This window comes from Ictidomys tridecemlineatus, chromosome 4 (genome assembly GCF_052094955.1).
Source record: "Ictidomys tridecemlineatus isolate mIctTri1 chromosome 4, mIctTri1.hap1, whole genome shotgun sequence".
NCBI lineage: Eukaryota > Metazoa > Chordata > Mammalia > Rodentia > Sciuridae > Ictidomys > Ictidomys tridecemlineatus.
Window position 1 is genome coordinate 203,919,950 of NC_135480.1, and position 22,724 is coordinate 203,942,673.

Genomic DNA, 22,724 nt, shown 5'->3' on the forward strand with positions numbered 1-22,724 from the left:
TGTCCAGCCCATTGTTCTGCCTCCTCCATGGGCAAAGGGCCCAGCAGCTCTCCCTTCCTCATCCTGTAGGGGCTCCTGGAAGACCAGAGTAACCAGCTGTTCTTCGGAGAGGTCGGCCGGCAGATGGTGACAGGCCTGATGACCAAGGCTGAGAAGGTAGCCGGGGGCGGGGGGGGGGGTTGGTTTTTTTTCAAAAAACAATTTAAAACCAAGCAGAGGAGCTTTGACTTCGTCCTGTGGGCAATGGAGGAAGGGCTGAGGTCTGACTCCCTGTGCCAATTTTGAAAAACAAAAAATCTGTATTGCTTTTTATTTCTGATTCCAACATAGTACAGTTTTACAAAACTTACCAATTATAAAACACAAACTGTTGGGCAGACTGGGGTTGTGGCTCAGTGGTAGGTAGAGTGCTTGCCTAGCATGCATGAGGCACTGGGTTCAATTCTCAGCACTACATATAAATAAGTAAGTAAAATAAAGGTCCATCAATAACTAATAAAAAAAAAAAAAAACACAAACTGTAAAAGGTTCCCTGCACCCTCTCTGCCCAAGGGGACCCCTGCTGCCCAAGAGAAATGTGAGCCTTGTCTATGGTTGGGAACGTACCCCTTCTGCCGGCTTCTGTGGAGGCTCTTGACCCCTGGACACTGCTGTCTGGTTTCCCAGCCTTAGGACCCTCCCAACCGCCTGCAGCTTTGCTTTGTGATCTAAGGGCGTAGCTCACCCGTGGTGGCACCTCAGGCTGTATAGCAGTCCACATCACGGACAGTGCTACTTTAGTTGTCCTCACTCAGGACTGTGGTATCATGAAGTCTCTGTCCATGTCTTGGCAGGAAGTTTTGAAGGCTGGCAGAGCTTGCTAGTTTGCCCTCGGCAAGGCCTGAACACTTATATTCCCATGAGATATTAGTAATCTTTCTACTCTTTGTATTTTATCCATTGCTTTATGGCTCTTTGGTTATGGGTGAGGTTGCATAATTTCTCGTGTTATTGGACACTTATGGGTTTTTTGTTGTTTCTTTAACGAATTGGAGCAAAGTTTTGGAACAGACCTTTTCCTGAGTCCCCTGCCCACCTGCTGGAGTAGCGATTCTGAAGTCCACATGTGCCCTCATCCTCCATTTCTGAACACCCTTCATTCCTGCCGCCTGCCATGTGCAGCCTGAGCTCGGTTCTGTGGTGGCCTCACCCTGGCCAGAGCAAAGGTCCCAGGGCTTCCAGTGCACAGCCGGTCCTCTGCCTGGTCTGGGCCTTCCCCTGCGCTGGTCCCTGTGTGCCTAGCACACTGTTCCTTAATTCTTTTTTCTTTTTGTCCATTGCATAAGATTGTTTTTATTGACAGCTGGGTCTTTACATTTGAATGTTAATTTTTCATCTGTTAATTTCTTTTTTTCTTTTTTTTTTTTAAGAGAGTGAGAGAGGAGAGAGAGAGAGAGAATTTTTAATATTTATTTTTTAGTTTTCGGCGGACACAACATCTTTGTTGGTATGTGGTGCTGAGGATCGAACCCAGGCGGAACGCATGCCAGGCGAGCACGCTACCGCTTGAGCCACATCCCCAGCCCATTCATCTGTTAATTTCTAGGAGCTAGAACCACATTATCCAATTCTTTTTTACTTCAGCAATTTTATGTGAAATATACATAGAAGCAGGTGAAAAGTATGTGTAGGACTTAATGAATGAAAAGATGAGGGTTCACCCTGGCTGCAGTGGCTTCAGTGCCCTGCATCCTGCTCAAGCCCTGTCCTCCACCCCTCTCAGTGAAGCCCACAAGGTTCAGGGCAAGTGCTCCTTGAACGTTCATGTTCACTGGGTGGTCACCTCCAGCACCTGCCACTTACCTAGCAGTGAGCGCTTTACTTGCATTTCTTTACTCGCAATCGCTCCTTGGAGCCTACTGCAGCTCCTGTGTGGCAGAGGGGACGGTCTGGACTCTGAGCAGGTGAGGCGGGCAGCGGGGCTTTGCACCCAGGTGGGCCTGGCCTATCCTGTGCCTGTGACCTGCTCTTTGTGGCATCCCCAGGAGGACAAGTGAATGAGTGAACAAAGGGTGAGCAAGTGCCAGGAGCGGGGCAGACCAGCCCCTCTGGGGCATGCCTCTGTCCAGCCTCTGCCCCGGGCAGGACTTGGGCTTTGTTGTCATTAAGAAGTGCAAGAGGCTGTCTGGCAGCTCCCGAGCGCCACAGCCTGTGCTGAGCTGTGTGACTACAGCAGGAGCTGACATAGCCCCATCAGGGCCCCCAGACAGGTGGCCAGGGCCAGGCCATATGAGAAGATACTGGCCCTATGGGGCGTGGCCAGGCCCTGGAGTTACAGCATCAGGCTTCTTCCTCACCGTGTGTCAATGGGCCAGTCTCAGAAACCTCTGGGTCATTGTGTGTCAGTGGGTCCCTGTGTGTGAGCGGGCATGTCCCATGTTTGACCTGCTCAGCTGGCTTAGAAGTGTCAAGCGTCAGTTACCTTCCTCCTTGACACTGATGTTGATGTTGAGGGTCATTGGTCATTTGTAGGTAAGGACATAAGGCTCTGGGAGTGCCTGGACAGCCCAGGGCCATCTCTAAAATTCTCTTTCAAACTTAATAAAAACAGTGGGGTGGGGGTGGTGCATGCCTGATGAGCCCAGAAGCTCAAGACCAGCCTAGGCCATGGTAATAATAATAATAAGTAAATTGATAATAAGTAAGTAAATAAATAAATAAAATTGTAAATTGTAGCTCAGTGGTAGAGCACTTACTGAGCATGTGACTTGCTTAACTTATATACACACACACACACACATATATATGTATCTATCTGTATATATCATGTATATGTATGTGTCTGTCTCTGATTCTACCCTTTTCACAGTTTGATGAATATCCACCTGTTGTCCCCTTTTGCCCATGGTCTTTATAAATGTCATCAACCTGTCATCCTGCCTGGCTCTTTAGAGCATCACCTAAAGTGGGCATAACTCCCGCTGGGGAGTCAGCCATGCTTAGAGCAGACCCTGGTACTTCCTGTCTCTGCGCAGACTCACGTCAGCAAACTGCATCGAGAGGCCAACTGAACCACAGGGTCTCAGAGTGAAGGTGCACAGTAGAGCTGAGGGTCTTCGTTCTTAGTAGCATTAGCAGTCTTTTTTTTTTTTTTAATATTTTTTCAGTTGTAGTTGGACACAATACCTTTATTTATTTATTTATCTTATATGGTGCTGAGGATTGAACCCAGCCCCTCACACATGTTAGGTGAGTGCTCTGCCCCTGAGCCATAATCCCAGCCCCAACATTAGCAGTCTTTTTGATTAATTGATTTTGCTGTGCTGGGGATGGAACCCAGGGCCATGCACACACTAAGCAAGCACTCTGCCACTAGTCATGCCCTAGCCCTGCATCAGTCTTAGACTCTGTATTGAACACTTAGGTGTCAGGCACTGGATTGATTGTCTTAGAGGCAGAAGTTCACCAGTTCCCCCAGAACAGCCTTATGAATGTGGGCTGTAGCTTCTCGTCTCACCTCTGAGGCCCAAGGTCAAAATTTGGATCATACACCACCTGACTAAAGGTCAAGTTCTCGTGCCTCCCTTGAGTCGGGTTGTGCTGTGGCTGTACACATCTGGAAGGCAGCAGGTGCTCCCTGGTGTGGAATGCACCTCAGATGCTCCCTGGTTCTCTTCAGAGGCCCACTGCAGCAGGCAGTAGATGCTTCCTCACCTGGTCTTTCCTAGGGCAAGGCCCCAGTCCTGCCTTGGCATGTCGCCATCCACAGGTCAGCCTGTCCCTTTGGATCTCATCCAGCTGGGGCTTGGGGCCTCTCCCACAACCACAAGCTGTGCTTCTCCCTACAGAGCCCCAAAGGCTTCCTGGAGAGCTATGAGGAGATGCTGAGCTATGCCCTGCGGCCTGAGACCTGGGCCACCACTCGGCTGGAGCTGGAGGGCCGTGGGGTGAGTTGGTCTGTGCTCAGCTTCCTGGGCTCCTCTATACCTGAGATCCTTGGGGGTGGGGGAAGGGTATGCCAACTTCTGCCTCTCTTCCAAGCAGCTGAGATGACATCATTACTGCTCAGAGCCCTAGTTCCTGCCCTGCCCCAGGCACAGGCATGAGGGAGGTGGCCTCTGTTGCAGAGCAAAGGGAAAGATATATACCCCCTCCACATGTCACATCCAGGCTCCTTCTGGCTTCAGCCTTGCTGTGTGCACAGTGGCTCTGAGCCCAGCCCCCAACTCCCCGCAGGTGGTTTGCATGAGCTTCTTCGACATCGTGCTTGACTTCATCCTCATGGATGCCTTCGAGGACCTGGAGAACCCCCCATCCTCAGTGCTTGCTGTCTTGCGAAACCGTTGGCTGTCAGACAGCTTCAAGGAGACGGTGGGCCACTGTCCCACCCCAAACCTCACATCACAAGATCCTGGAACTCACCTGACCCCTTCTCATGCCATCCCTGCTTGGGGCACCAGGGCTGGGCACCTGCCCATCAGTTTCTGGGCCTGCGATTTCTTCCTGGGCACCCTAGAACTGCCTTCCACTGGGTCTGGCACCAGGAGCGAGCCCAGCCTTTCTCAGCGTGGATCCCCAGCTCTGCTCACTCGGTGCTGGCATTACTTCCACCCAGTAGTGATACATCCTATTAAGCGAAAATAGGAGAAAACAACCAAAACAAGAAGAAATGAGGCACAGAGTAGGAGAGAGTCTTCTGGGCCACAGGGACTCTTCAGCAGTCACTGTGATTCCCCCAACCACCAGATGGGATGGGGGCTTCATTCTGGCCATTGTCTATGGGAGGAAACCCAGGTCAAGGAGAGCAGCACCTAGTTCAGGGCCCCTTGCAGTCAAGGCTAAATTCCTGAGTTAGGGGAAAGAATCTAGAGCTCAGGACTCAGCCCCATCTTCCTCCCTGGGGTGGGATGAGCTGGGGATAAGGGATTAGACCCAGGCAGGGTGGGTAGGGGTTCTGGGGTTGGCCTTATTCTGACACCGAGGTGGCTCCATCTCTGCTCTAGGCCCTGGCCACTGCTTGCTGGTCGGTCCTGAAAGCCAAGAGGAGGCTCCTGATGGTGAGTGGCCATACAGTCACCAGGGAGCCTGGTACCGGACCTGGTTCTTGGGCGAGATGGGTGGGAAACACTGGTGCAGGGAGGTCTCCAAGTCCCCAGATTCTGCTGCACCTTTGGCCTTTCTCATCTCCTGCACTGGCCATCTGTCCTGCCCTCACCCCTCCGTTGGCCTGGAGCTCCCCATGGTCATTTGTTCCTTTTTGTCTCCTCCCCCAGGGCCCAGCACAGAGTAGCCATTAGGAAGTGTCCAGGGGCTCGGCACAGGGGAAGGGACATCCTGGGAGGGCTGTGCACAGGGTAGGCTGGTGGGTCAAGGTGGGGCAGAATGCCCAGGGAGCAGGCAGAGCCCCTCCTCCCACGCAGCATGCTGGTGACAGCCGGCTGCATTCTCTCAGCTGCTGTCCATGCTCACTTTGCCCTCTGGGCTCTGCTGCCCAGCTGGTAACAGCTGCCACTGCCAGTGCTCGGGCACTTCCTTGCTGAGGCCTCCGGAGCCCCGCCTCATGCAGTTCCCACAGCAGTCTCCTATCCCAGTGAGAAATGGCTGTGAAGCGCCCGTTGCTTGCCCAGGGCCACCTAGCCCCATGTAACCAGCCCTCAGATGCCCCCCAGGACCTGGTGGTGCTCACCCTCCCTGACCACAGTGTGCTTCCTTAACTGTCGCCCTGACAGGTGCCCGATGGCTTCATCTCCCATTTCTACTCCGTATCGGAGCACGTTAGTCCCGTCCTGGCCTTTGGCTTCCTTGGACCCAAGCCCCAGCTCGCTGAAGTCTGTGCTTTCTTCAAGGTACACAGCAGCACCCCTCTTTCCATGCCCCTGGCACAGGAGCCCTGGAGGGGCCAGCAGTGCAGTGAGGGCCTGGACCTGCTCCCAGAGGAAGGGGCCAGGGGCAGCAACAGGAGAGTAGCCCAAGGGTGGGAGAGGAAGGATTGGGGGCCCTGGTGATCGAGAAGGGGACCTAATGGGTTTGGAGGACATCGTTGAAGGACCCAGGCCCAACACCAGCCCTGTGCCCCCAGCACCAGATTGTGCAGTACCTGAGGGACATGTTTGACCTGGACAATGTGCGCTACACATCGGTGCCAGCGCTGGCGGATGACATCCTGCAGCTGTCCCGGCGCCGCAGTGAGATCCTTCTGGGATACCTGGGGACACCAATGGCCAGCAGCATTGGCCTGAATGGGGCACTGCCCAGAGAGAACGGGCCCCTGGCAGAGCCGCAGTAGTGGCAGGCCTGGGCGGAGGGCAGGTGGCTGCCTGGCCTCGCTCATGCAGATGGGAGAGAAGGTGACCCTCCCTCCTTTTGGGTTGGCATTCAAGGGCCATGGTGGCCAGGGCAGTTGCCTCTGAGCTTGCCCCACCCCCCTCACCTGGGAATCCCCAAGGCCCAAAGAGCAAGTTTCCCTGGACGGGGCTGGAGGCATGGAGAGGCCCGCCTGAGTGCCTTCAGCTGTCTCTGGGGAAGGGTCCGTGGGAGAGGGTGGCATCGTGGAGACCTGGGACAGGAAAAGCCAAAGTCCTGTGAGTGTGGGGCCCCAGAAGCTCTGACTACCCTAGGGCTGTCCACAGGTGGGCTCTGAAGGGGGAGGTGGAGGTGGGAGCGGCACGGCCTCATGGTGAGCATCACGGAGTCCTGAGCTACAGCACCCTGCACCTGTGTGGCCGGTCTCACGACCCAGGTGTCCACTGGTCAGTCCAGAAGGCCCCACCCTGCCTGCCTCCTGCAAGAGTTTGCAAGTACGCACAGGGGTGGGGGACAGCACCTAGTGGCAAAGGTCTGGGTCATCCAGAGGTTGACAGAAGGCTGGGCTGCAGCTCAGGGGTATGGTGTTTGTCGAGTGGTGCAAGGCCCTGGGTTCCATCCCCAGTGCTGCCAAAAAAAAATTTTGTTTTTTCCAGGACAGAGGTGGGCCTGCTCCCCCTGTGCTCCCCCTGGCAGGGACTGGCCCTGACAAACCCAAGCACCAACCCAGGATACTGTCCCCCCGTGTGCCCCTACCCTGCCAAAGACTGTCATTTCTCCTTCCACCTCTGCCACCACCAAAGATGGAGAAGGTGGTGCTGGGTGCTCCGGGCCCCTCCCACCCCCCTGGGAAGCCAGGAATTCCCTGAGTGGTGCTAGGCTGGAGTTGGGGGTGCTGACCAGGGGTACTCGGGACCATCACCTGTGCTGCCATCAGTAGCCCCAGGATGAGGGGCCAGGGACCACGGTGGGGGATGTCAGAAGATGAACACGGCTGGACCAGATCCCCCACCCTCATGGGGACAAGAAACGACCTGGCCTTGTACCTTCAACACAACGCACAGACGCTCCAGGAGCCGACTAAGGGAGTGGAGCCCACCTCAGGGCTGGCGCCACCCGCTGCTCCTGTGGAGATCCTGCTAGCATCTGTCCCAGCAGCTGCCAGGCTCTGCCAGCCCTTCAGACTCGCGGCTCTGCCAGTGCTTTGCCTGAGCTGGAAAGTTTTATTTATTGCCTTAACACTTTATTTGGAGTTTCTGCCCCTTCCAGGTTCTGAGACCTTTAGAGAAACAGACTCCTGGCTTCCCAGGCAGGAGCCAGAGCACTGGATTGGGAAGAGCTGCTGGGTGGGGAGGGCACACCCAGAAGGGGGACCTGTGAAGGGTGATGCTGGGCATGCCTGTCCTCTCTGCATCTGGTCCCCAGATTGGAGGACCCATGGGCACTAGTGTGGCTCTGGCCTGACCCCCTCCCGGCCCTCCATCCTCACATTCCTTCTTTTGCACTTACCCTGCGCTGTGAATGTACGCCTGGGCCCTCGCTGTCCTGACTGCCCCGGTCACTGGAAGTGGCTTCTCACCTGGCCTTTGTTTACGCCGAGCACTTGGCCTGCTTCCAGCTTCTGTGTGGCGCAGCGTGTGGTGGAGCCTGTGCGTTGACCGCGAGTCCAATAAATGACGGACACCATCTCCTCCTGCACTGACATGGGGATGGGGTAGCTCTTTGCTTCTTGGCCAAAGCGGGACAAAGAGCGGGAGAGATCCCTCACTGAACAGGACTACTGGTGCTCACAGGCGGGCGGGAGGTGGGCGCCTTGGGCGTGCACTCACCTCAGCGCTGTGGCAGGAAGGCCACCTCCCTCCGGGGCTTAGTTTCCAGGTCTGCAAGCTGTAGGCACAGGACGGGGCCCACAGGCTTCCAGGCTCAGTTTCTGTGACTGCACTAGGAGAGCCCAGCAGGGGCAGGGGCAGGGGCAGGGAGACCTGTGGGGATGCAGATCCAGCCTGCCATGTCTTCAGGTACTTCATGGAAATCTGAAAATCACAAGCTGTTAAGTCTCAGCAATGTGGGAGGCTGAGGTAGGAAGAACAAAACTTCAAGGCCAACTTGGGCAACTTAACAAGGTCCTGCCTCAAAATTAAAAAGTGGGCTGGGTGCCAGCAGTGGTAGCGTAGCACATGCCTATAGTCCCAGCACTCAGGAGGCTGAGGCAGGGGGATGGCAAGTAGCCTCAGCAATTGAGCAAGACCTAAGCTACTACCAAAATTAAAAAGTGGCAGGGTGTGGTGGTGCTGGGAACATAGCTCTGTGATAGAGTGCTTGCCTAGCATGCAAGAAGCCCTGGATTTGATCTCCAGTTTTAAAAAAACAAGAATTCAAATGTTACACAGAAGTTTTAGGGGGAACCTTTTAAGTCTGGGGTTAAAGCTGCTATTGTAGCTCAGTGGTACAATGCTTGCCTAGTATGTATGATGAGGCACTGGGTTCAATCCTTGGCACCACTTATAAATAAACAAAACAAAGGTACTGTGTTCATCTACAACCACAGACACACACAATGTCGGGTTGTAGCTCAGTAGTGGAACACCTGCTTAGCATGCACAAAGCCCTGGGTTCAATTCCTGACCCTGCAAAATAAAACAAAGCCTATAAAGAACACCCCTAAAACTAATATCTCTAGTCAGTATTTAGTACTTAACTATAGTATTTCCTGTATGTATTTTCCAATTCCTTGCTGTGTGGGTGTGGTCCTTGGGATTGAACCCAGAATCTCTCACATGCTAGGCAAGCACTGTATCCCTGAGCTCCCTCCCTAGCCTTTCCTGTTTTATTTTCAGACAGGATCTCACTCATTTGCCCAGGTTGGCCTTCAACTTGAGGTCCTCCTGCCTCAGCCTCCTGAGTAAGAGGGATTCCAGGTGTGCACCACCACAGCTGGCTTCTTTTCCAAAATATTTTTAGTTTTCAGGTGTGAACTTCACCCATGAATACTTGAAGCAGGTAGTTCTTCAGAAGGTAATTATTCTTCAGCAAGACCCGCACACCAAAGTCACACCTAAACTATTAGTGATTCTCTAGTGTGTTTCTTGGTTTGTTTTAAAGAATTTTGTAAAGGTGTAATTTGCAAACGATAAAATGTACTTGCTGTAATGATTTTTGGTACTTTACTAAAAATAGTTGTGTATCAACTACCACACACAGCATCAGCACATTGCCATCACGTTGAAAAGACCCCTCGTGCTTGTTTGCAGAATGTCCCCCAGGCCACCACCAACCTCTATTCTATACTTGCCTTTTCTGGGCCTTTTCTATAAATGGAGTCACACATTATGTGATCTTTGGTTTCTACCTTTTTTGGCTAGAATACTTTTTTTGAGCTTTACTCGCTCTATAGCATGGATCAGTATTTTAATTTTTGGTACCAGGGATTGAGCCCAGGGGTGTTTACATTTTATTATGAGAGAAGATCTTGCTGAATTGCTTATGGGGCCTCACTAAGTTGTTGAGGCTGACCTTGAACTCACAATCCTCCTGCCTCAGCCTCCTGAGCCGCTGGGATGATCACCACACCTGGCCAATATTTTCTTTGTTGCTGCAGACCATTCTGGAATTGATTTGCTCCCTGCCTGTTCAATACCCCTATGAACTCATGGGGTTTTAGTTATTTGATATGATGCAGTCACGATCATTCCTCTAATACTTAAAACAGTCAATGCTTAACCACTGGGAGCTTCTTGGAATAGCTGCCAGGTCATTTGGACACCCTCCCATCAGTCTTTGAGTCCTTCCACAGAACACAGCATGGTGCTGCAGGAAGCTCAGCAGCTCACCTCTAGACTCAAAGGCTGCTGTCTGGTACCACCTGGGCCCAGCTGAGTCACCAGCTGCATGAGTGACCCAGCAGAACTGCCCAGTGGAGCCCAGGCAAGAACTCAGACCCACAGTGCAGAGCAGTGGTTTTTAGCACAGGTTTGGGGGAGGGTGTTGTGGACAGAGGTAACTGTGCCCAGTCCCCCCACTAATGGCAGGGAGATCTGGAGGGAAGTGGTGCTGGCCAGCCATGGCAGCTGTGGGATGGACATCTAGGTCTCCCGAGCCCAGCCTAGTACTCCAGGCCCCTTATCTTGGCATAAGCAGCTAGCCATGAGCCATCTAATCCCAGCCCTTCCCAGCCTTTACTAAGGTGGTCATAGAGGACAATGGTCATAAGATCCTGCAGGACACAGCACTGAGTCTTTGGCCCAGCAAACAGTGGCAGGAATTGCAACATAAGGGACTTCCAGGTTGGACACAGGGGGACAGGACAGCTGAGGACACCCACCATGTGTTTATGGGCCTCCTGTGTGCTGGGTGCTGCTCCAGGCACTGCTCAGGTGTGCTATGTGCAGCAGCCACCTGCTCACCCTGGCTTTTTTCCTGAGACAGGGTCTCTTCATGTTGCCAGGCCGGCCCTGAGCTTCTGAGCTGAGTGACCCTCCTACCTTAGCCTCTGGTGCTGGGACCATGGGTGTTTGCTGCTGGGGTGGACTCTCTGTTCTGGTTTTTGAGACAACTTAAAGTACTTACACTATGGAAATCAGTAAATGCCCCAAACCTGGGGAGCTTGCAGCCTGGGGATGAGCCTGACCGTTCCTGTCTCGAGGACTAGGCCCTGCAGTGTGTGGAACCCCAAGCCTTGCCTTCCAGAAGCTTTTTTGTGTGTGGGGGGGTACTGGGGATTGAACCCAGGGGTGCTCTACCACTGAGCCACACCCCCAGCCCTTTTTATTTTTTGAGACAAGGTCTTGTTGTTTTCCAGGCTGACTTCAGCCTTGTGATCCTCCTGCCTCAGCCTCCTGAGTAGCTGGGAAGATGGGTGAGCACCATCGTGCCCAGCTTCCCAGAAGCTATTCTAAGAGACAGGCCATAGACGGCTCCTCTGGGAGTATCTTGATTGCTCCTAGTTTGAGACTCCTAGGCTCTCTAACTGCATCTTCAGGATCCAGAAGTTCTGCAACCTCCTCAGAATGGAAGTTTCATGAGGGAAGATGTCCTTGACACTCATGATGGCACTGAGGAGGAGCTCAAATATTCCTGAAACAATGCTGGGTGGTGCATACCTCTAAGACCAATAACTCCAAAATGAGCCTGGAGGATCAAAAGTTCCAGGCCAGCCTTGGCAACTTACTGAGACCCTGTCTCAAAATAAAAAGGGCTGGGGATGTGGCTCAGTGGTTAAGTGCCCCTGGGTTCAATCCAGGGGGTGGGTGCAAAACCTAGACATACGATGTATGGCATATGGTGTTAGAAGTCCCCTTTGTCCTCAGCACCAACAATGCCCTCAGTGCCATGGATGGCCAGACCCCTGCTGACCTCTTCCCTGGCAGAGCTTCCCTGTCCCTGTTGTCTCTGTCACCCACCACTGCAGCCTCAGGACACCTGCTGTGTTGTTTCCTCTGCCAGGAAACCCACCTTGCAAAACTCCCACTCCTTTTGTATTCCCCCATCCTTGTCACCTCCTCAGGAACACTCCCTGGTGGGAGAGAATCTGGGGTCTGAGAATCCTGTGTTTCAGGGAATTGCTTCTCTGGGCCTGTTTGGGAAGAGCACTGCAGCCCAGACCCATGATAGCTGCCATGTCCCAGGGAACTATTCTGGGAAGCTTAGGACCCACTCCTCACACCTCCTGCTTCTCAGAGACTAATAATGGCAGTGTCTGAGGCAGCTGAAGGCAGGTGACCAGATGACTGCAAGAGCAGCCGACCCAGAAAGGCCCACTGGGCGGGGGAGGTAGGGAAGCTGAGCACAACTGAGCTGGGACAGGGGCTTCCTGGGCCCTTGGTTTTTGTCTACTTATTGTCCACTTGGGAGGTCCTGGTTTTGGCTGGCAGGCAAGCAGGCTGGCAGAGTCAGCCATTCTGATCAGTGTGATTCCTGTTGATTCTCACTCTACCTCACAGGCACTGATGTCATTTATCAGGCACTTGTTCTAGGTCTGGCCTGAGACAGGTTCAGGGATGTACTGGACTCTGTCCACATGTTGCCCAGGGCTTTTCTGATGTTTGCCACCACCTGTCATCCCAATTACTCAGGAGGCTGAGGCAGGAGGATTGCAAGTTGAAGACCAGCCCGGGCAATTTATTGAGACCCTGTCTCAAAATAAAAAGAGCTGAGAATGTAGCTCAATGGTAGAATGCTCCTGAGTTAATCCCCAGTTCTCCCCTACACACACACACACACACAAAAAAAAAAAAAAAAAAAAAAAGTGCAGAGGCTAAGGCTCCAACCTGGACCTTCTGGGTCAACCCAGGAGGTCTTAGTGAGTCCCAAGAATCCATGTTTTCTACAAGCTGAGGTTGGCCCAGGTTGTCAGAGAACCACTGCTCACTTGCAGAGACAGAAAAGGAAGCAATTAACAATCCTGTGTTGTGAGGGCTGAGGTAGAAAAGGGGATGCAACCACAGGAGTCCAGTGGAGGCCCCTCACTTGGCCACAGAAACAGTGAACAGACACTTGAGTCAGACTAGGCCAGGCAAAGTAGGGCAAGAGATGTGCATTCCAGGCAGAGGCACTGCATAAGCCAAGGTAAGGAGACAAGAGCACTTTACCTGACCTGTAATTCATCTAGCTGGAGAGGGGGTCAGAGGGTGAGGTGGGTGGGGACGTATGGAGGTTTACTTAAGAATGTTTTGGGAAAACTGAGGGATAGGTGGAAAACATGCTTCCAAGATGCCTCATTAAGTAGTATCAATATGGCTGAACCAATAAATCCTTGTTAAATGAGTGGAAGAAGGAAGGCGTCCTTAACCTCAATTAGGCTTCCGTTCTGTAAAGCGTTTAGGGTACCTAAACGTGTGTGCCCCCACCCCAGGAGTTCCCTCTCCAACCCACGAGCTCTTTAACAAAAAAGCCCTCTGTTTCATTGGACTCGTCCTTCCGTTGATCAGTAAAGGACAAAGAAAAATAAATGCCCGAGTCTTTGGTCTGAGTTTACTTATAATTAAAAGCGGATAGGACCCAGTGATGCTGAGGTTTCCTCTTTGCTTCGAGCAGGCGCTCTTACCGGCGCGCAGGTCTCGCCGACCGCAGAGGTACTCCGGTACCGGGAAACTTTCCTCCAGAGCAAATCCCAGCCGAACCAAAGCTCCCACCAAAGCTCAACACGCCCCCCAAGCTAGCGCCTGATTGGCCCATCCTACCCACACTGTGAGCCATGCTTACCTTCTGATTGGCTGGCCTGCTCTCGGCTCTGGGTTGGAACTCTCCTTCTTCCTAATTGGTCAGGCAACTACCTGCGCTGGTCCTGGATTGGGTGCCGGCTGGGACGGCTCGCAGGCTCCTAGGGGCCAGCTCTCTGATTCGCCGCTCGGGTCAGCCTCACGGCCTGTACGCTGAATGGCTGCGCCAATACCTGTATCGGTCTCCGATTGGGTGCGTGGCGCCTTCCCGGCGTGATAGGTCAGGACCACCGCCCCCCTGGCTCCCCATTGGCTGCTTGGCGAAGCCCGGTCTCCGGGTAAGATGGCAGCGGACGGACAGTGCTCGCTCCCCGCTTCATGGCGGCCGGTGACTCTCACCCACGTCGAATATCCTGCAGGTAAAAGGCGGCCCCGGCCCCGAGACCCCCCTCCCGGGCCCAGCCCCGAGGCCCTGGGCGCTCCGACCCGCGGAGGGGGCGCGGAGGCACCGGGGTGGGAACTGTCAAATAGTGAGCCATGGAGGGGCTCGGCCGGCGCGCGCGCCGCGCAGGCGCAGTGGGGCGGCGATGAGCTGGGCGAAATTGTGTGCCTCTTGATCGCGCACTCTGCGGCTGCGCGCCTGGGGCGATTCACCCAGGGTCCCGCGGCTCCGGTGGGCTGAAATGAGACTGGGGTCTGTATGAGGCAGAGAAGGATCACTGGCCTTTGTTCCCCGCCTTCCCCGAAGCCAGAGAGGCCGCACTCCCTCCTTGGCGTGCGGGGAGTGCCTGTTTCTTTGGGATAGCGCTTTGGACTGGCTGTAAGAGAAAGAGCTCCCTGTTGCAGGGAGTGTGCAAGCCAAGGCCAGGCTTGTGAGTTCTTGTGGAGCCACGCCCTGAGCAGCGCTCACTGGGGGCACCGGGCGAGGAGGCAGTCAGTCAGCCCCTGGGATCCTGACTTTTATGCAGCTTCGCAGTCCACACACTTCTAGGAGGGCAGGGCTTTCCAGATGAGAGGTCCATTAGCGACCGTTCCGGAGGCAGTCTAGTAGATACACTGCAGAGCTTGGGCCTTGGGGTCAGACGTATCCGGGCTCCAATTCAGGCTGAGGCCTTGAGCAAGTGCCTATCCCCACCCTAACCCGACCCTGCCACTTCATCCCTGAAGTGGCACTAAGCTCAGCGCGTCTCTTCTGTAATGATGTGTGAATCAAACGAAGGCAGGCATGAGTAGTGCAGAGCACAGTGCCTACCACAGGGTAAACAACCCCTAAATGCCTGCAGCTGATGTTACCTGTTTCACAGGTAGGATGTTTATGTGGTGGGTGAGGCTGGGGACCCCTCACTGAGCCCTAGTTTGCTCAGAAAGGGCCTGCTGTTACTGCTTTCTTGGGCAGGGACATGAGAACCTGGTCCTGCAGAGGACCTCAGGGCTGGATGCCAGAGAACTTTGACTGGTTGTTCTGGCCTATACTAGGGGTGGGGCCATGCTGCCAGGTGCTTTTTCCTATCTGCCTGCCTGCCTGCTCACCATTCAATTATTGATTTAGCCAGTATCCACTGAGCACCTCCCAAGTGCTAGGCCCTGGGCAGTTCTGGGTTTAGATTGATGAACAGTCCTGGTTGATAGGTCCCTACATTCCTGTTCTTTGGAAGGAGGTCTCTGAGCAGGGAAGGGTCTTGACCAAGCATATTCTTGACATCCCCTCCCTGGCCTCAGAGTAGCTTCTCAGAGAGCTTCAGTCTTACAAGGGAGAAGCAACTTGGCAGTGTACACACAGGCTGTGATAAGGGACCTGGCTGTGCCTGCAAAGTCTAATCCCCTGTAGATGCTTCTGGAATCCTTTGCTCTCCTCTGTGCCACTGCCTACACTGAACTTGCTTCCTTCATCTTTCACCTCACATAGTTTTTAGGCATGGTGAAGTGGCGGGCAGGGGAGTAGTAGAGTATAGAAAGACTGACCCTCCTTTCATGGGGCTTGAAGTGTAGGGGGAGACACACACTAGGCCAATAGCTACATGAACTAGCAGATCATGAGCTGTGTCCCGATTACAGATTCTCTGTCCAGACTGAGAGCTATGCAATGGTAGGGTCTTGTCTTTTTTTGCCACTTATGTTTGTTGAGTTCACCCAGGCAGCATCCCAGATGGGGACTGTAGTGTGTACGAAGTCCAGAAGTAGGACAGAGCACAGTCCTTCAGGGAACTAGAGTGCTGTCCCTGGAACTGGAGCAGAAGGTGGAAGGGAAGCAGGCCGGGACTGCCTGAGGGGAACGTATCCCAAAGGCAGTGGGAGCCATGGAGGAACTTAGATCAGAGAGTAGAGAGACCAGAATTCCTGGCAGCACATACAGGAAGGTCCCAGGGTAGTTCTGGCTCTAGGGCAGGCGGATGAGATGACTGAAGGTATGTGGCACCAGCTACTTACTGCTCTGTCCTCACAGCTCAGTACCAGGGCCATCAGCCAGATAGCAGAGAGACCCAGAATCTTAGAGATAAGAGGGGATGGATGGGGAAGCAGAGGCCCAGAAAAGGGAAAGGACTCACTCGGCATTGCCCAGTGGGGCTCAGACAGCAGAAGCACTTGAACCTAGACTGCTGCTCTGTTCTCTCAGACCAGCTCTAAGCCAGATCCCTGGGTAAGTTCAGGTAAGGCCAGATGAGGCACCCATCTTTTCAGGTTTGGAACCCATACTCAGCCCTCTGTGGGCACCTTTCCTGCTACTTGGGGCCAGCCCAGTGGTGTGGACCACTTCCCACTCTGAGTTCTCCCAGCCTCTGTGTGACCCCCATGTGGAAGTGTCCTGGTGCCAGGAACCAAGTTGGTATCTCTCAGGCCCCATCACATCCTGTCTACACCATTGGAGGGGGTAGGTACTAATACCTGCACCTCCTGGGAGAGTACTGAGACTCAGGCAGGGGTAATCCTTGCCTGAGTTCTGTGGGCAGCATGTCCTGGCACAAGGACTGAGCCATCCCTCTAACCCCAGATCGCCATGGCCACCTTGTCTCAAACAGCAGAAGTAGCTTTTGGGCTCATCCTTGCCTTTGGCCTCAGTGTCTCTATGGGCCAGTGGTCTTCATACCACCTCCCTCCAGGCTTGTCAGGAGTTTAAAACCCTGGTAGTCAGTAGGTCACAATTTCTTGCCGATGGGGAAACTGTTACCTGCCACAAGTAGCCACTGTCCCAGCTTGGCTGCATTGGAGCTTTAGTGTGGACTCAAGTCTGTGTGAGTCCAGAGACCATCAGCCTTCCCGGAGGCCCAGGGCTTGGCTGGGGCAGCAGAGGTGTGGTGCCGTGCCATTGGGCTTCCCTCCATGCAGGGACCTACCTCTGGTGTCAGACCAAGCAGGCTTCAGATCTCTGCTCTGGCAGAGTGATGGGTGTGGCATGTGGACCAGGCTGGATCCTTGGATTTCTAAGTCCCTCACTTCTGTGTGTGTGTGATTTGTGGGAGTGACTTTGGGCAGGTCCATAACTCCTTCTGGTTCTCAGAATGGGGACAGTGAAGGCACCTGAATTAAGCTCATGCTGTGTGACTTTTGGTGGTTAGGACTAGACCTTTCTTGTTATACCTGCTTTACTAGGTTGGCGTGGTCGGTTGGTCTACTGGGCATCTTCACTGCCTCGCCCTGGGCGCCAGGTCCTGTTGGGACCTCCTTGCCACCTCAGGCCCTACTTGGGTTGTAGGGACTGGCTCCTGTTCCCATTCCTGCTTCTCTGACTTCCACAGGTGATCTCTCTGGCCACCTCCTTGCCTACCTGAGCCTCAGCCCTGTTTTTGTCATTGTCGGCTTTGTGACCCTCATCATATTCAAGCGGGAGCTACACACGGTGAGTCTGTCCCCTCAGCTCCACACCCTGCTCTGCTCTGCCGTCCCCTCCATGCTGCTGCGTGTCTTGTGCAGAGCTCTTAGCTGGTCTAGGCTGTTCACTTGTTGGCCTGGGAGGTCAGTCAGAAGTCACAGTCATTGCGGCTGGGCTATGGCCAGCAGGTGCACAGGCTCAGCTGACTGACATCTTCCCCTGGCAGATCTCTTTCCTCGGGGGCCTGGCACTGAACGAAGGGGTCAACTGGCTGATCAAACACGTCATCCAGGAACCACGGCCCTGTGGAGGTAGGGCCCGGGCTGCAAGGGCCTATGGTTCCCCAGGTTGGGGTATTGCCAGGAGGCCTGCGTCCTCCTGTGATGCCCTGGTCTCCTTTCTCCCCCAGGCCCCCACACAGCCGTGGGCACGAAGTACGGGATGCCCTCCAGCCATTCCCAGTTTATGTGGTTCTTCTCCGTCTATTCCTTCCTATTCCTGTATTTAAGGTGAGCTTCTGTCCCAGTGGGTGTGACCCTAAAATGGCCCAGGATGGGCTGTGCTGGGGACTTACTGCTAGCCCTTCAGATACCTCTAGGGGTAGAAAGAGCTGCAGCTGAGGCAGAAGGTTCCAGGAGCGTGTGGATCGGGCCAGGGGCTATTTGGAAGGCCTGGACCACAGACTGGGGCTGAGGCTGGCTGATGGTCTGTTTTCGCAGAATGCACCAGACGAACAACGCCAGGTTCCTGGACTTGCTGTGGAGGCATGTGCTGTCCCTGGGGCTCCTCACTGCGGCCTTCCTGGTCTCCTACAGCAGGTATGAGGCAGGAGGAGCCCTGCCCTGCCCACTTGGGATCCTGCTAGACCTCATTGTGGGTCCCCTCCCAGGTCTTGTAGGGAAGGTCTGGGAAAGGGCCCCACACCTCAGGTTTTAAAGGGACAGGGTTCCAGTTGCTCCTTGTAGCCCATTGACGGAGCCTAAGATTCTGGGGATATCCCTGTGTGTCAGCCATTTGTTCCCAGCTTCCTAGGGGAGTCTCTTACAGACAGACTCAGTTTAAGGGCTGGATGGGAGGGAGGCAGATCCCAGCTGAGCAACCTCGTCACTTCTAGAGATAGGGAGCAGCCATTGGGCTCCAGTGCCCTGCCCCCCTTCGGAAGGTGGGCTGAGGCATGTTCCTGGGAGCTTGTCCTACCTGCGTTTGACACCACGTGTGCATACAAGGTCCCTGGGAAACTGACCCTGTTGAACACAGGAGATTGTGTAAGCCTGTCCCTGTCTGGCTCTCATGAACTTCCCTTCTGGCCTTGGCCCAGGGTCTACCTGCTGTACCACACCTGGAGCCAGGTGCTCTATGGGGGCATTGCTGGAAGCCTCATGGCCATCGCCTGGTTCGTCTTCACCCAGGAGGTCCTCACCCCGCTGTTCCCCAGGATAGCAGCCTGGTAACTGCCTCCTGTCCCTCCACCTTCCTGGCCTGTGGCACCTGTCCACTCCCACAAGTGTGGCCATCAGTGGGAAGTCTCCAGCAACCTGAGTCCAGCCTCATCTCCCTGGGAGGGCCCAGTACCCAGCCACTTGCCTACCTTCCACCTCCCCTAGGGTCTTGCTGCAGGGTCTTATGGGGCCTCCCCATATCCAGAAGCCAGAGTACCATCCTCTGTCCTTGCCTAGGCTCTGAGGGACTTAGAAAACAGTCGGAGTCATACAAAGTGGTGCACACCTATAATACTGGGACTCAGAAGGCTGAGGCAGGAGGATCAAAAGTTCAGGGCCAACATTGGCAACTTACCTCGACACCCTACCCTGTCTCCAAGTAAAATCAAAAGAGCAAGGGGATAGAGTTCAGTGTAGAGTGCCCCTGGGTTTAATCCTCAGTACTGCCAAAAGAAAAGGAAGAAGGGAGGGTGGGGTGGGCCAAAGTCCTGCTGGGTTGTGAGTACTGTGGTTCTGTAGGAGCGGGGGAGGGTGCAGCACCAGCCCCAGGATCTGGTGGGGCATCTGGCTTGGTGGGAGGCTCATGCGCTGACACAGCTGTGGCTTTCTGGGTCTGTCTCTCCAGGCCTGTCTCTGAGTTCTTCCTAATCCGGGACACGAGCCTCATTCCCAATGTACTCTGGTTTGAGTACACGGTAACCCGGGCAGAAGCCAGGTAAGTTAAGGGGCCAGAAGTTACTGCTGTCCCCATATTTGGAGGGCTTCCTTAAAGCCTGGAACTTGCTTACTTTTCTTTCATTGCTTTATTGAATTCTCTTGTGATCCTCATTTTGCAGATGAGAAAGTAAGCTCAGAGGAAAGGGAAGTCACTTGCCTGACATCTTTCAGAAAGTCGGTGAGGGAGCTGGGCAGTGAACTTTTGTCTCAGAGCCCTTGCACTTAACATCTGCAGCCAAAAACAGGAGAGCTTGTCCACTGAGATCTCAGGGGTCCTGTGCGTGGCCCTCCAAGCTATTTATTGAGATGCTTCCTGGTGGCCAGGTCAGCGGGCACACCCAGTTAGGGCAGCCTTCAGGTGCAGAGCATGTCGGGGCAGTGCTGGGCTTTGGATGCTCCTGACTCACACTCTTCCACTCAGCTCACCCCAGATCTTGGGTGGGATGTCTACTGGGTCCTCTCAGGGTTTAGAGAGGAGCTGAAGCAGGCTGGGCTCCAGAGGATGTTTTCCAAAGAGGAGTGAGAGGAACGAAGAGGTGGGGCAGGGAGGGGTGTCCCAGCAGCTAGGAAATGTATTTAGTATATTAAGGTCCAAATTATCCTAATAAGCTTAACTGTAAAGCCTCAGCTCCAAGAGAAAAGGGGATTTAAAGGAGTTAGGGCTGGGCAATCCCATTAACAGCAGAAAGGCCCCAGCCACGCTTGCTGTGCTCTTACCTGGCTCCCAGAGTGGTGCTGCCTTGCCCGTCCTGGCTGGCTGGCTGGCTGCCACCTGCCTTCATTTGCCTGTCCTCCACATGGACCTGTTCTGTGCCAGGCTGTGAGGTTGGGTGCAGTCAGCCAGGGTTCTACCCTGGGGGCGCTCACAGCTGCAGGGAAATGTGTGGAATGAAGAGCCTGTCCGTGAGGTGAGGTCTGTGCCAGGGAGCCAGACCCAGAGGTTTGAGGGTTTGCAACAAGAACTTAACCTGCTGCGTGACTGCCCAGGACCGCCTCCTAGGAGAAGGAACAGTGGTCCTGTTAGGGCCAGAAATGGGGGCTCTCAGCAGAGGGAGCAGCATACACAAAGCTTCTGAGGCAGAAAAGTTTGCTGAGGTGCTCAGGATTTTAACCTGGATCCTAGACGAGCCCTGTTCTTCTTGAGCCTCAGTCAGCTGCTTTAGAAAATACGGGCAATTCCCTGCTTTGATTAGGTTCCTGAGCTCATCTGGATATAGGCATATTCCAAACCAGGATGTCAGCAGTTCCAAACTCTGCAGTCTGCTTTGCTTACATATTCCCAGATGTAGGGCTGCTTTTTTTTTTTTTTTGGTGGTGATGGTGTTGGGATTGAATCCAGGGCCTTGTACATGTGAGGCAAGCACTCTACCAACTAAGCTATAACCCCAGTCCCAAGCTGCTTCTTTGTAATTCCATTTTGGTGATAACTGAACAGCTTGGGCTGACCTGTATGTAAGGGGAGTTCTCCATGATTAATTGGAATCAGCCAGGTCCCTCTTGTCCAGGTCTCTGCCCTGCCCGTCTCCTGGCCCTCTTCCTGGGCTCCAAAGCTGAGGAGATATCATGATACAGTCCAGCAGAGACTGACCCTGTCCATGTCCCAGCCCCAGGGCAGGGGCTCTGATTGGTACAGCTTGGGTCAGTCACTGCAGCTGCTGTATGGGCATTTGTCCATTTCATTGGAACTTTGAGTGGGGAGGGGATACCACTGAACACCAGGTGTCCCCACATCTGACCCTATCCTATTTTGCAGGAACAGACAGCGCAAGCTGGGGACGAAATTGCAGTGACTGGTGGGTAGGGCTGGGTCCAGCCTCCAGATCTGGCCTGCATGATGCCTTGCAGGATGGACAGAATGACTGACAGAGGGCTGAAGCAGAGACCTCTACAGACCTGAGTCACCAAGTGGAGCCTTTTTTTTTTCTTATTTTAATTTTAATGGACAAGGTGGACCAAAGGGCTGAGCCAGCCCCTCAACTAGGACCCTGGAAGGCCTGCTGCCTGGGGGCTAAATGGCCAGAGACACTTACTCTGCTGCTGCCAGCCCCCAGCTGGGCAGAAGGTGCCCCTGACGTGGCACCAGGGTGTGGGGAAGGGGATGAGGGCTTGCATCTCTAGTCTTGGGCTAGAGACTCCAGGTGACGTAAAAAGTGCACACTATTTATTTTTTGAATTTTTATCAAAGGCAGATGGGAGTTTGGAGATGGGACCTAGAGAGTCCACGTTGCAGTGGTTGTCCTGGGTACAGAGGGGCCCAGGCCTTTTGTCCCGAGCCCGGGGCAGACTGCCTCTTCCTGGACCTGAGGGGCTGGGGGCCAGGAGAAGGGAGTGTCCCCTGTGCCCTCCCTGCCACCATTGCCATTCCAGAACCTCGTCAGTGTTTCGTTTGGGGGCAGGGCCCAGAGCAAGCACGCGTCTGGCGGCTGCTATCATTGTGTTCTTCCGTATCAACCTGACACCACAAGGGCTTTCTCTGGTCTCCTGTCCCCAAGATGACAAAGGAGCCTGCACGTATGGGTGACACACCCAAGCTGTTTACAGCTCCGTGTCTGCCACCTAGCACCAGTCAGTCTTCATCCCTTGAACAAAGGAACCAGGAGCCACGACAGGAGGAGTCTGGCAGCCAGTGCCTGATCCCCTGCCCTTCTCTATATGCTCTGAAGATGTCCTTGTCCTTCCCACCTCACCCAGCAGGCGGGGAATCTGTCCAGGTGTGAGCTCACAGATCCCCATATGCCCAGCTTGGAGGGCTCTTCCTAGGGACCATCTCTTGAGTCACTCTGCAACACTCATGGAGGAGAGGCTTCCAGATTCCCAGAAGTTTCCAGAGCTGACCCAGGTCCCTGGGGACCTGTGTTTCCCCCCCACCCTTTTCTCAGTGGAGGGTCCTAATCTGCTGCTGAAGCACAAGTTTTCGGTGCTTTCTTTTCTCATTTGTTAAAGGCAGTGTCCAAAGCCATTCCAGATGCCAGGACCAGGGCTGGTTTCTAGGGAGGTAGGTCAGTCCTCATGTTTCCCTCCCCTTCCCTTAGTATTTTTATTTTTTACTTTTTGCCTGAGACAAGCCAAGTGTAAGGTGGTTTAAGAAAAATCAACAAAATTGTTTACTATTGTTTTAAAATAAAATCTTAAACTATGGCGGCTTGAGCATGTGACAGCTTATGTGAGGCGGCTGGGGGTGGCTGTGGTGACATGTGACCCTTAGGACAAGGAAATCATAAGCATCTTGAGATAACTAGTCCCTCCACTAATGCTGGACAGGGAGCCAGGGGCCTCACAGGTGCCAGGTGAGTGCCTCACCTGGGAGCTGCACCCTAGGCC

At 54.0% G+C, this 22,724-nt stretch overlaps 2 protein-coding genes and 1 long non-coding RNA gene across 8 annotated transcripts in view; 2 read left to right on the plus strand and 1 right to left on the minus strand.

Moving 5' to 3' along the window:
• Miga2 (mitoguardin 2) overlaps positions 1-9,432 on the plus strand; it is a 26,280-nt gene extending 16,848 nt beyond the window's left edge. For 2 of the 3 annotated variants that reach the window (XM_005321062.5, XM_013356721.4), the window contains exons 11-16: positions 70-156; positions 3,828-3,926; positions 4,216-4,350; positions 4,983-5,036; positions 5,709-5,825; positions 6,059-9,432. In XM_005321062.5, coding sequence (XP_005321119.1) covers positions 70-156; positions 3,828-3,926; positions 4,216-4,350; positions 4,983-5,036; positions 5,709-5,825; positions 6,059-6,265 — 699 coding nt within the window. In that variant the 3' untranslated portion in view covers positions 6,266-9,432. Of the gene's footprint in view, positions 1-69; positions 157-3,827; positions 3,927-4,215; positions 4,351-4,982; positions 5,037-5,252; positions 5,324-5,708; positions 5,826-6,058 lie in introns of those variants that run through there. The other variant, XM_040286471.2, reaches the window with a different exon arrangement.
• Positions 1,436-13,648, minus strand: LOC144377379 (uncharacterized). The gene is made up of 4 exons (XR_013438343.1): positions 13,483-13,648; positions 8,112-8,315; positions 6,803-7,975; positions 1,436-6,535 (listed from the first exon to the last, which is right to left on the minus strand). It is a non-coding gene; the product is annotated as an uncharacterized LOC144377379 (long non-coding RNA).
• A 77-nt stretch (positions 13,649-13,725) lies between these two features.
• Positions 13,726-22,541, plus strand: Dolpp1 (dolichyldiphosphatase 1). 4 transcript variants are annotated; one of them, XM_005321063.5, is made up of 8 exons: positions 13,726-13,858; positions 17,174-17,274; positions 17,474-17,558; positions 17,657-17,756; positions 17,967-18,065; positions 18,566-18,694; positions 19,312-19,401; positions 21,157-22,541. In XM_005321063.5, exons 1-8 carry the CDS (start codon positions 13,783-13,785, stop codon positions 21,191-21,193), a joined length of 717 nt encoding a protein of 238 aa, XP_005321120.1. In that variant the 5' UTR covers positions 13,726-13,782; the 3' UTR covers positions 21,194-22,541. The 4 variants fall into 4 exon arrangements, with proteins under 4 accessions (XP_005321120.1, XP_040142408.1, XP_040142409.1 ...); XM_040286475.2 differs by lacking the exon at positions 13,726-13,858 and adding an exon at positions 14,012-14,133; XM_040286473.2 differs by lacking the exon at positions 13,726-13,858 and adding an exon at positions 14,556-14,743.
• Positions 22,542-22,724: the final 183 nt, after the last annotated feature.